General features: G+C 39.1%; 3 protein-coding genes across 4 annotated transcripts in view; 2 read left to right on the top strand and 1 right to left on the bottom strand.

Moving 5' to 3' along the window:
* Nucleotides 1-3,961, bottom strand: part of Ttc26 (tetratricopeptide repeat domain 26) — a 50,071-nt gene extending 46,110 nt beyond the window's left edge. For both annotated transcript variants that reach the window (XM_083110985.1, XM_083110983.1), the window contains exon 1: nucleotides 3,739-3,961. In XM_083110985.1, the coding sequence (XP_082967111.1) occupies nucleotides 3,739-3,741 (3 nt within the window). In that variant the 5' untranslated portion in view covers nucleotides 3,742-3,961. The remainder of the gene's footprint in view (nucleotides 1-3,738) is intronic.
* Nucleotides 3,962-4,293: 332 nt separating this feature from the next.
* The window catches only part of Nubp2 (NUBP iron-sulfur cluster assembly factor 2), a 35,693-nt gene continuing 26,736 nt past the window's right edge, over nucleotides 4,294-13,250 (top strand). Inside the window, exon 1 of the mRNA XM_083110816.1 lies at nucleotides 4,294-4,415. The gene's annotated coding sequence lies outside the window, so the exon portion shown is untranslated. The remainder of the gene's footprint in view (nucleotides 4,416-13,250) is intronic.
* Nucleotides 4,422-8,433, top strand: LOC145978287 (oxysterol-binding protein-related protein 11-like). Its single transcript, XM_083110815.1, has one exon. It carries the CDS (start codon nucleotides 4,782-4,784, stop codon nucleotides 6,678-6,680), a length of 1,899 nt encoding a protein of 632 aa, XP_082966941.1. The 5' UTR covers nucleotides 4,422-4,781; the 3' UTR covers nucleotides 6,681-8,433.

Below are 13,250 nucleotides of genomic sequence, written 5' to 3' on the forward strand. Positions count from 1 at the left end.
TACAACTATAGGAATTTTGTAGCTTCGCTACCGCTACAACTACAATTTAAAAAATGTAGTGCCGCTACAGCTACCGCTACAAATTTTGTAGCTAGCTACAGTAGCGACGCTACTTCCGACCACTGGTTTTACACAGTAATTAATGACATTTACCTGCATCTTACACTGTGGATATCCACATGATTTGTTCTATATGAACCTCCTGCAAAAGTAAGCGTTATTGTCAAATTTTTCTTTGACGCTGTGGTCACATTCAAATTTTCCTCAACATTCTCAGAAGAAAAGTAGCTGTAGCGAAATTTTCGCTACAACTACAGGAATTTTGTAGCTTCGCTACAGCTACAATTTTCAAAATGTAGAACCGCTGCAAGTAGCGTGCTACTTCCGACCACTGTATTTACAGCATTTAAAGACGTTACTTTAATGCTAGGAGATCTAAACATGACGCACCTACAAAACAACGTAAGGATGTAGCCTATGCATATATTTTGGTAACGGTAGTATAAGCCGGAGACGGATTTCTTAAAATTTACAGGAGAAAAGACGAGAAATTACTTACGGAATTGCATTCTTGAGGACTTTCTGAAGCCGGGGAAATTGTTTTTTAGAATCGTGCAACGTATTTTGCCTGTAAATAAGGTATTTTTCGTCAATCATGCATCTCCGTTGTACGATAGCTCGTGCCGCCATTACCGTCGACTACGTGAACCAAATGTTCCGTGCATTCGGTTATGTAACCTCCTCACAGTGTAGCAACCACGCGGAAGTTTGACAAGATGACGTGCGAGGTTTTTTTTTCCAATGTAAGGTAAAACTCTAGTTTACGTCCTTTTCCTAAGGAATACGTGTCATATATCGTTGGAAAGCTTATTTTATAAGGAATTCAACAACGTAAATCCCAAAGTGAGCAAAAATTTCCTGAAGGAGTAAATCGAGAAAAACCGATGTTGTCCGGATATGCGCAATTGAACGTACTGAGGAATTTTCTAGATGATGAAGCACATATCTAGGGGTGAAATGAGTGCTAATGGAACCTAACCTAACAGGCCTAACCTAACCTAACAGGCCTAACCTAACCTCGTAGGCATACCTCGACCCCGTGAATGAATAGTGGGGATATCGTGAACAGAAAGTGTAAAAAGAAAAAGGTACTTACCCGAAGAGATGCCGGGTGACGCACCACGATCGCGCATCGCGAACGCAAAGAAGCAATCACCATGCAGATAAGGACGTAAAGTAGAGTCTAGCCTCAATTTTCGCTTAAAAACCTTTTGTGAATATTTTGTGCGGCATTTATCGGTTCATAAGTTTTGAAACACTGCACATCAGCTGACGATAGACAACGTGAGTCAAAATTTGCCCGCCGAATTAGCAACGACCAATAAATGATTATAATGTTAAAAATAACGCTTTTTTCATGGAAAAAAAAGTGATCCCCAGCTTGAAAAATCTTCCGCTATGCATATGAGGTAAGTAGCAATGATTTTTATTTGAAAACAAACGAGTTTAATGTGTCTCCGGCTTATACTACTGTTAATGGAGAGGTGTATGTGGAATGAAAAAATTGTTCTCCAGAAAACGCGCAGTAAGTAATCGCCAAGATTCTGAAGTATGTGTTGACAAGCATAATATTAGAAATAGCACCATGTAAAAAGTGCCTGTGCACCTAGATAATTTCGGAATTAAAGAATCGAAACTTGGGCCAAATATAAAGCAGGATTCATAAAACTCTCTACAATATATTCCTACTAATGCGAATATTAAAATTTCGGTAACCACCAAACGTCTCTAATTCCCTTATTTTCGTATTTTTCACATTGATACTTACATATTCTGCATTCGTAAGGATTCTTCTATTTCGCGTTTCGTTTTTTGCAGGCAAATAATCTCAATTTTCGAAATATGGAGTATTTTTATTTTCTTCGCTTTTGCTTGCGTTACACGCGATATGGCGGAGAAATCTTGACTAGCGTAGTCCATGATCAGTGGTTATGCAGTGTTGCGACCTTCTTCATAGCAAAATATCTAGGTACTAGTATGGAGAATACGTAAGTATGAATGTGGAAAATACGAAAATAAGGGAATTAGAGACGTTTGGTGGTTACTGAAATTTTAATGATATGGATAACAACATAGGCCTTTAGCCTAAAAATAAACTTCAGTCTGCTGACGTCAGAACGCAAGGTAGCAAGAGTGTTGTGCGATAAGTGATTGAAATAAAACAAAGCAACTGAAACCATTGGCGCGTGGATAGGTTAGTAGGGCCACGCAAAGGTTTCAATAGTGAAAAAGAAAGCCCCACGAACCATTGGCGCGTGGATAGGTTAGTAGGGCCACGCAAAGGTTTCAATAGTGAAAAAGATAGCCCCACGAACCATTGGCACGTGGATAGGTTAGTAGGGCCACGCAAAGGTTTCAATAGTTAAAAATATAGCCCCACGAACCACTGGCGCGTGGATAGGTTAGTAGGGCCACGCAAAGGTTTCAATAGTTAAAAATATAGTCCCACGAACCATTGGCGCTAGCCCCACAAACCACTGGCGCGTGGATAGGTTAGTAGGGCCACGCAAAGGTTTCAATAGTTAAAAATATAGCCCCACGAACCATTGGCGCTAGCCCCACGAACCATTGGCGCTAGCCCCACGAACCATTGGCGCTAGCCCCACGAACCATTGGCGCTAGCCCCACAAACCACTGGCGCGTGGATAGGTTAGTAGGGCCACGCAAAGGTTTCAATAGTGAAAAAGATAGCCCCACGAACCATTGGCGCTAGCCCCACGAACCATTGGCGCTAGCCCCACAAACCATTGGCGCTAGCCCCACGAACCATTGGCGCGTGGATAGGTTAGTAGGGCCACGCAAAGGTTTCAATAGTTAAAAATTGGTTTCGAAAAAAATATTCGTAGCCCCACACACCATTCTCGGATAGCCCCACGAACCATTTGCGCTAGCCCCACGAACGATTCACGGATAGCTCCACGAACCATTCACGGATAGCCCCACGAACCATTCACGGATAGCCCCACGAACCATTCACGGATAGCCCCACGAACCATTCATAAATAGCCCCACAAACCATTCACGGATAGCCCCACGAACCATTCATGGATAGCCCCACGAACCATTCACGGATAGCCCCATGAACCATTCACAGATAGCCCCACGAACCATTCACGGATAGCCCCACGAACCATACATAAATAGCCCACGAACCATTCATAAATAGCCTTAGAGATACTGGGCGAAAGGGGGGGGGGTTGTCACCCCCATCAACCTCACATTGAGCACGCCACTGATCCTGTGCACGTCATGTTGTCGCAAGTTCGTAATCAGAAATGATGAACAGTAACTCACGTTTATTTACGTTCTAGAACTGTTACACAGTTACAAAACCGCGCATTTGGAAACACTGACCGGTTGTTACGTCATGAAACGCTCGCAAATATTTGGTTCACGTAGTAGACGGACATCAAGGGAACAGCTTTCATGCATCGGAGCGACATTAATGTCGAAAATTACATGATTTATCGGCAAAAAAATTTCAACGAGTTGAAAGCAAACTTCCAAGACCTTCCTAAAGTATAAATAAACCCATTTCGGTAAGTACTTTCTCCTGTAAAATTGAAGAAATACGTTTTGGGGATACGAAAATTTTACCATGCGAATAAATAAACTAGTCAATTACAAAGTTTTTATGATTTACTAGCCTAGCTGTCATTATGCACATCGAAAACTTACCATGTTCACAACTTCTAACCAAGGTAATGTTTCTTTATAATAAATCTACCTATTAGTCACATCGAATGAGATAAAACACGACAAACGGCTACGAGCCCTTCTATTTACTGGCCCACACCGCAAACAGCTACAAGTGTCCAATGTCCCATATCATTAGTAATTTGTTTACGTAGATGCTATGTGCTTCGGCTAGCTACAGGAATCTACATTTGAACCAAAACAATTCGTCGGCAGAGGTGATTGTGAAGGTGATAAGTTTTTGCTCTCTCGCTGGCATGCCAGAATCTTGCAGAATGCTATTATTATTATTAATATTTTATTCAGCAACCCGTTGTAAAAGAATCTTACATCAACCTCTGCTTATATTTATTTAGTTGGTGATGCTTATACAGTGTGCAAAAATAAGGAGACTGAAACTTTATAAATAGGTCGAAATCCATAAAAAAACACAAAACTTTTACAAACATGCTGTATACAACCTTTTGTCTGTGGTTTATTTATCTTTTTTCATAGTTTTACGGACACATATATAATAAATATATACATGCAATACAACTATACAACGAAATAAGTTGCAAGTGATAAGTGAATCAACAACCAAACAACGTTGAGCTGAAAACTTCGGTGATCAATTTCCGACCTGAAGGAGGGGTATTTCTTTTAGCTGCCACCATCAGGTAATGAGATGAAATACTTTATTTTGCATGATGTGTTACTATCGGTTTTAAAAGGAGTTTTTTATATTTGAACTGGTAGTTGATTATCTTGTGATCGCGAGTGCTGACAATTTAATTGTGAAGCACATATACAAGAATTTTCTCACTTTGTGAAAAAAAAAAACTTTTAGTGCAAACAGTGCTAATTACTGTCTGTGACTATCATGTTGCATAATATTAGGGTACAAATTTATTCCAACCGTGTTCGCAATATAGTTGGTAAAACGTATTTTTACGCTGATTAACTGGAAATAAGTTATTCCCGTAATGCACAAAGTGCACATGCTTTGCTAAGGAAAAGATTGTAAGATTAATTGAACAAGAAACATGGCTAATGACAGAATGCGCCAAATATTTGAAGGACAACTTTATAAATACACGAATGTGATGAAAGGTTGGCAATATAGATGGTTTATACTGGATCCTGAGAGAGGAATGTTAGATTATCATGTGTCCTACAACGAAAAGAAGCAAAGTCCTCGAGGATCAGTCCATTTAGCAAGTGCAGTTATTTCTCCCAGCGATGAAGATTCAAACACTTTCACTGTGAATTCAGCTACAGGTGAAGTGTTTAAACTGAGAGCATCAGATGCACGTGAACGTCAGGAATGGGTTACAAGATTACGTGCAGTTGCTGAAATGCATACGCAAGCAATTGCCCAGAACAACCCCCCTTTACCACCACGTGAACATCATTCTGTTCCTGTAATGCTTGGTGCTGTGTCACCTCAGTATTTTACGCTCTCTGTTTTAGATGCCTTTAGCTCCGTGAGAGAGTATTTGCTGAGAGCAGAACACAATTGTTACTCATTAGCAACTGCAATAGAAGATCTCCCTTCATCAGGCAATGGTTTAAAGAGTGTGGATCAAAATTTGCTAATGCTCAAAGCAACTGCACAAGCAACGCTTACATGTCTGGGTCAGTGTTTTGACATATTACAACAGCAGCAAGTTGTTGGTACACCAACATCTAATCAAGTTGCTTCTGTTCCAAAACAACGCCCTACTGATGAAGGAGTTCGTTGCCCAGAAACTGTTGGTGGCAGAAAGAACTCTGGTGAATTCAGCAACCAGTTGCCTACGACTGCACCCACTAGGGAGAAAATCGCTCACAAAATAAGTGTCAGTGATGAAGTTACCGATGAAGAAAGTGATACAGACAAGTCATCCGAGCTAGGTGTTGTTGAGGAACATAAGCCAATGATACTACACTTGTTGTCGCAGCTTAAATTAGGCATGGATTTAACCAGAGTGGCACTTCCAACATTTATTTTGGAGAGACGCTCTTTGCTGGAAATGTTTGCAGACTTTATGGGTCACCCAGATTATTTTCTGCAGATTCCAGACAAAACAACACCCGAAGCTAGGATGCTGGCTGTGGTTGAGTGGTACTTAACATCATTCCATGTTGGAAGAACAGGTTCGCTGGCAAAGAAACCGTATAATCCTCTTATTGGGGAGACTTTTCATTGTTCGTGGAGGGTTCCAGGACCCACCGAAGAACATACTGTTATTCGCTACACTGCAGAACAAGTTTCACACCACCCCCCAATATCAGCTTTCTATGTTGAATGCCCATCGAAAAATATGTGCCTAAATGGGTCAATATGGACAAAATCCAAGTTCATGGGGATGTCAATTGGGGTTAATATGATAGGTGAAGTTCAAATGTACGTTGGTGACTATGGTGAGAAGTATGATATAACGTTACCATCAGCATTTGCAAGATCGATTCTTTCCACTCCGTGGGTTGAACTCGGTGGAAAAGTAACCATCAATTGCGGTAAAACTGGCTGTTCAGCTATTGTGATGTTCCACACAAAGCCTTTCTATGAAGGAAAAATTCATAAGGTGACAGGTGAAGTGAAAAATGCAGACGGGGTGAATATATGTAAAGTGCAAGGTGAATGGAACAGTTTTTTCGAGTTAACATATCCTAGTGGCGACACCAAATACATTGAAGTATCCAAATTGCCCGTGTTCAGGAAGAGAGTGCGGAAATTGGAGCAGCAGAGTGATTTTGAATCGCGAAAGCTGTGGCATGCAGTCAGCCAGGCTTTGAAGGATGGTGATGTTACAGCAGCTGCCTATCACAAGAAAGTTCTTGAAGATCGGCAGCGGGTCGAAGAGAAAGCAAGGAAAGATTTGGACAAGCCATTTCCTACAATATACTTCCACCCGAAAGATGAGTTGTGGTTATTCAATGACATTCTAGTGAAAGTGTAGACTACATTATCATGATTTTGAATATGTAAGGGCAAAAATGGGGCTGTAATCAGTATGAACTTAACTTTTCCATTGGTCTAATGATTTGCCATTTTATTATAACTTATTGATTGGAATGGATTGTTGCTGTAATTGTATATGAAACCAGTAAGTACTTCCTCATTCGTTTTTGTTACCGTAACACAATGATGCATGGCTTTTGCCAGTGGCAGCAGTGTGAGGTTTTTTGTGTGACTGCCTGATATGACATTTGCTCTTGATCAAATGCAAATGATCATAATGATTCATGACTATATATTATGATATATTTATAGCTTTTGCTATTTGCAGAGCAACACTGATTTGTTCTTTCTTTTCAATACTGGTAACACTTATGTTGTCCATAGAGGCTTAACAGTACGTCACTTCAACTTGCCTTCATATAGAATATAAGTAATTTATAGCAATAAACGTGAAAGAACAAAAAATCTCGGTTAATGCTCAGAACAAAAACATTAATTTCTAGTTCATAAAGACATAATTCATTAATATATGACTGAACATTTGTCTCAATCTTTACCATGGGAAAATATAATAATTTCAAAACATGATGTAAAGGAATTTTAATACAGCTCTGAGCTTCCATATTGCAATGTTAAAAAGGTCACTGCATGGCTGTAACTTTTATTTGACTTTTCCATCTACTGTTTGGTTTGAAATTAATATTTTTATATTCATTCTGAAGATACAGCAGTATAATTTGTATATCATTTAAATGTCCAAGAATGAGCTAGAAAATTGTTACTCCAGTCTTTACAATGTTTGTGTATTGGTATGTTACTGATATCCAGTTTTTATTATTGAATCAAAACACTTTCACGTTTGTAAAATATAACATGCTAATTTAACAACGATCTAACTCTATTTCTAGTAAAAATAATGTGTTAACAAATTATTCTATATTTTTGTTTGAATTCAGTGGTAATTATTGATTTACGTGAATGGGAGTGACATATTTGTCACAGGTGGAAATGTACTGACATGGTTAATTGTACCAAATTGCATTTTGTTTATATGCAATTTCTGCACACAGTAGTACCTATTTGGTGCCATTTTATGTTTTGTAAGATGTGTGTCATGTACAGTGTTTGAAGTCCCTTCAATGTACTACATTCCAATTTACAAAGACTGAAAAAATGTACCAATATGGGGCTCAAAATTGTTTTCATGACAGGAACTGTGAAATATCGAAAATATAATCCATTAACAGACTAGAAATCTATAGTATTTTGATGTGCTAAAGAAACATATTTATGCTATCAAACACTTTTATGTGTATACATATCTTAATACCATATTATTGTTATTTCATCAATGTAATAGATGAGGGAATATCATTAGAGCTTTACTCATAAAGTAATATTATTAAAAGGTAGTTGCAATACGAAGTACATTATAATATTTGTATAGTTCTGCAGTACTTTTGTTCAGTTACAAAGGAAGATGAAAATATATATGTTCTTATGGAGCTTATCATTTATAGGTTACGATATATGACTGCTGTTTGCAAATTGTCCATCTGAAGTTTCAAAACATGTATAGTTTACAAATAATTATGATTCTGGTTTAAGCAAATTTATTATTGTGTTTGATAAGGTCATTTGACCAACTTTGGTGTAAAATTATATTTTATTCCTGTTTATAAACTTTATTTTTGCAAGTATTTGTGTTAGACATTTTTTCTGACATTAAATAGCTGCACAGGTGTATCAAGTATCCATTCATGATTTGAGTTACCATATCACTCTTAAACGTAAATGAGGAAAGAGATTTAAATAAACAATGGTAGGCTGTTGCTCCCTCCTCTTTACAATATACCAGGTGGTTACAACTAAACTAACTGTGTTGAGAGTGGTACAGCACGGGCTGTAATGAGCATAGGAGTCTGAAACTTCGTATATATGCTAATGAAGCAGTGTGCTCACGAATTATGCAAAAAAGTTCCAATTCTCACCACCAGGTTAAATAATGGCGCTATAAGCAGTCAGAATGTGATATGGATACAGGAAAAAGGCAGGAATGATCAAACACATGATAACAGTGGTTCTGGCACGTCTATTAGGAACTGTGGTTACAAGAACTGTTCAATATGGCCTCCCAACTTAGCAACATACTGCATCCGTAACATGGCATGGTCGATAGTTGCTCGCAGCATGTCTGGTAAAATCTGAGCGACATGTCGTTGTGTGCTAGCCTTCAGATCAGGCAGAGACTGGATATGTCCCTGATAGACACGTTCTTTTAAATATTCCCACAACCAGAAGTCACATGGATTTAGGTCGGGGGATCTGGAAGGCCACACATCTAGAAATTGCATAGAGATGATGCGGTCATTAGTGAACGTTTCTCGCAACAAATCTTTCACCTGGTGAGCGACATGTGGTGTTGCCCCATCTTGCATGAAAATGGTGGCGTGGTAACAGTTCCGTTCTTGCAAGGCTGGAATCACGTGTTGCACAAGGAAGTCCCTATAACGTGCAGATGTCACTGTACACCTAACAGGCCCTCGAGGTGTCATCTTCTCAAAGAAAAACGGACCCAGAATGAAGGAGCTAGTGAACCCACACCAAACAGTCACGTAAAGTGAGTGCAATGGTTGTTCCTACACAACATGTGGATGAGTGGAACCCCATACGCGACAGTTCTGTGTATTCACTGCACCGTCCAGAGTAAAATGCTCCTCGTTAGCCCACAAAATATTCCCTGGCCACATGTCATCCACTTCCATGCGTGCGAAAAACCGATGGGCAAATTCACGGCGTTGTGGAATATCTGGGGGTTTCAATTGGTGCACAGTATGAATCTTGTAGGGATAGCAGTGTAAAATGCACCGCAAAACCGTGTGAACTGTTGACCAGGAAGGAGACAATTCACGTGCTACAGCAACTTCGTCCACAATTTACATGGGGATGGGCCACCTTCCTCTCCCTGGTGCAACACCCAATTCACCTGTTTCCTCTAATTTCTTCATCATGTTCTTTAGCCCATTAATTGACATGGGCCCCTCTTCTCAGCCCTTTCTGTCGGCGATATTCCCGCAATGCAGTGTTGTTATTGCTCCCATTCTGGTAAAACAACTTCACTAGCAGTGCACGGTCTCTCGTCGCAATAGCCATTGTGTTTTATACGAACAAATTCAACCTTTTTAATTTTCAACGAACATCCACATCGCAAAAGGAATCATCAACAAGCGTCACCAGCAACAACCAGGGAGCTCGCACAATGGTTAGGCAATGCCACCGACGTCGGAATAACATACTGACATGTGAATTGGATCTTCTTCTTTTTTTTGCACATTTTACGAGCGAATTGCTTCATTAGCGTATCTACGAAGTTTCAGACTCCTATGCTCATTACAGCCCATGCTGTACCACTCTGAACACTGTCAGTTTAATTACAACCACCTGGTATCTGTCTGGAGACGGCGTGTGCCAAGTTGTAATAAATGATCTGTTGAATAAATAGCAAGATTATGTAAGAATATAAAATTTGGTACATGGCAGAATTTTCACTGTTGCCACATTGGTAACAATGTTCTGTTCAAAACATAATTGCTATGAGATTTACAGTATAGTATGCTCATTGTGCAGTTTGTCTTTAACTCTTAAATGCCGGGTTGTGACATATTGCCTTATAGCTATAATTTGTAACTCTAGCGTTCTTAGTTCCAGAGATATAAAATTTTATTTAAGAACATGCGGAAGTTTAAAATTCACGCTGAAAACACCTCCGTCGTTGGTGAGTTTACCCTAAGACATGCTCAGTCGTCTAAGAGTTAAAATATTTAGGGTGACTGTAACTTTGTAACAAGCTAATGGTTTCAAAGCAGATGGGCAAGTTGAGAGGTTGGTATTTTCAACATAAATAGTGCCTCATTAAAAATTGGAAATGGTAAAGAGGTTAATTGACATGTTATTGATTGGTTGGTGTCTTTAATTTCAAACAACTTTTATAGAAAACATTTTTTTTTATGAACTACCATATTCGAGTTGGAGCCCAAAAACTATTGGCCACATTATAATTTTTAACAGTTAAAGAAAGTATTAATAATATTTCATGTAGTAGTTGTAGTTGAGAGTGAAAAAAAGATTCTTCATATTATGTATTTTCTATTTTTACATCCACAATAATAGCTTGTTACAGATGCAAAGAAATTCATTTTTGTGTGCCTGTTCAAATATTGTGGACCATATCAAAAATTGAGATCTACCCAACAAGGTGTCATTTGATTGTCCTTTCATACTGAAAATGTTCAAGGAACCTTTTAGGTACCGTCCCATGTATTTTCACATGTTGCCAAAGTACTTTCATTTTGTTCTCACTTTTGAAAATATTAGGAAAAATAGTTTTGAGTCTCATATTCAAATAATATTGTGACCTGTACCAAAAAATTTTTTTTCTAGAAAATTGTGTTTGAAATTAGAGACATTCGAAACCATTAGCCTGTTATAAAATTACAGACTTGCTCTGTATATACAGCCTGTTGTCACATAGCATGCAGAGGACAATGGGACGAACAACTTATCTTGGGAACTTAGCTCGTTAAGATCTTGTTTCAAAGCTCCAGACCTTGAAAACTTGCATTTTGTATCCTGTATATATGCAGCCAAGCAGCACAGATTCATGGTTGCCCTGCTACTTGTCTGTGGGATAACATAGGAAAAGCGATAATATACTGTGGAGATAGCAGAGACAGCACCTGCAAATAGTCTTTGTGTTTAAACCCTATCACGTAAATTATGCATGTATGATCATCCAATATGTTACACTTCCTATTTTATACTTTTGTATTAGAGATGTGTTTCATTTGTGGTCTATAACCCTTCACACTCCAAAGGTTGGCCTCTGCCGTGATTGGTCACCCAGTCTATCAGTGGCATTCTGAAACTTTTGTTATTTTCCAACAGAGAAAATAAGTGTCAGTGGCAACCATGAATCTATGCCACATTAATGTAAACATGCAGGAAAGAGAGAGCTGTTTTTTGAGGGCTTTTACCATTGAAATGAAGCATAACAATACATTAGTAAGAAAAATTGTTCATCTACGTGTGGTGCTGTACAGAGTGTTGCATATGTGTACACTTGAAAAAAATGTCATCAACGTGAGATAATTGGAATGAAAGAAAATATTCACCTACACACACAAAAGCAACAACAAAAGAAGAAACAATTTCATAGCTTGCAAGAGCATATCTTCTATTCTGCTATTATTTATAACAACAATAAATACTGATAGAAGCATATTATCTCAAAAGTACATTTGATATAAAAAAAGGTAAAGTGTTCCCCTGTGCATTGCACCACACCAAGAAGGCGTATAGGGGGTGTGGGGGTAACGCCCCACACTTTCTTGATCCGGTCGTGAGTGGGGGTGATGTGATCAGCATCACGCCCCTGACCGCCTTTACCCCCCAGGGTTTCCCCCAGGTACCCATGTTATTCGACGCTGGGTAGGCGCCGGGGCCGCTTCCACCGTTAGAAAAGTTCCCGGATTTGAACCGGCCGGGGATCGAACCCGGGACCTTGAGCATGGTAGTCGGACGCGTTACCGACTGAGCCACCGCGGCCACTATTTGCAATTCCGTGGCATTGCGTGCGTTTCACATACGGGTGTTCACAATAAAATCTTTATACTAAATGTAGATTTACTCCTCTCCCTTGTAACTTAATCTTCAATTGAAAAACTGAGAATAGCAGTTCAACTTATTTTCAACAATTTCCTCCCCAATTCACACTGTATTTGAAGTAATACAAGATTTTTTAATATAATTAATACCATTTTAATTACGTTATTTATAATTAATAATGGCTAGTCCAAACTAATTAGTATAACGTGCAATATCAGGTATGTACTAAGCAAGACTACCATACTTGACAATCTTATTTTTATTTCACGGACCATGTGTTAACCAACGACATTCATTCAGCATTGAAAGCACGTGAATTGTTAGCAGGACAGAGGGTAGGACGATGCAAGAGTCCAGAAAAAATATATTATGTGTATGTAAGATATTCGGGTATTATACAGAATTCCCCCCACCCACAACAACTCTGTTGCAGTACTTAAGATTGAAGTATCAGTGAATGTGACATTGCTCATATTCCTTCTTCCCTCATGTTTCGTGTTTTTTCTCCTAGCATCATTTTGCCATGGTTCAGAGAGATTGATTTTTGACCATTAAAGCTGGGGTTCCCAAACTTCTTCGCTTCACGATGCCCTTAGTGTTTCAAGATTTTTCCATGGCACCCAAGTCAGAATGTAGCCGTATATAACACTTGCAACACTCAGTTATGGATCGACCACAAGGGAAAGAACCTTGGGTGAAAAGCATTTGCGCATCTTCCCTACTGTTCTCGGGGCTTCGGTGCAGAGTTGCCAGGTCAGACTTAAAAAAAATCGTGGACAAACCAGAAAATCTGCTAAAACAATGATCTAATAGTAACAAATGAATAATGTTCTCGAGGAAGGAGGCATGGGCATGCACGCTGGGGTACAATTGCCCCCTAATATTGGACCGCCGCAGATTTTTT

Source organism: Lepisma saccharinum, chromosome 24, assembly GCF_977018435.1.
Source record: "Lepisma saccharinum chromosome 24, izLepSacc3.1, whole genome shotgun sequence".
Taxonomy (NCBI): domain Eukaryota; kingdom Metazoa; phylum Arthropoda; class Insecta; order Zygentoma; family Lepismatidae; genus Lepisma; species Lepisma saccharinum.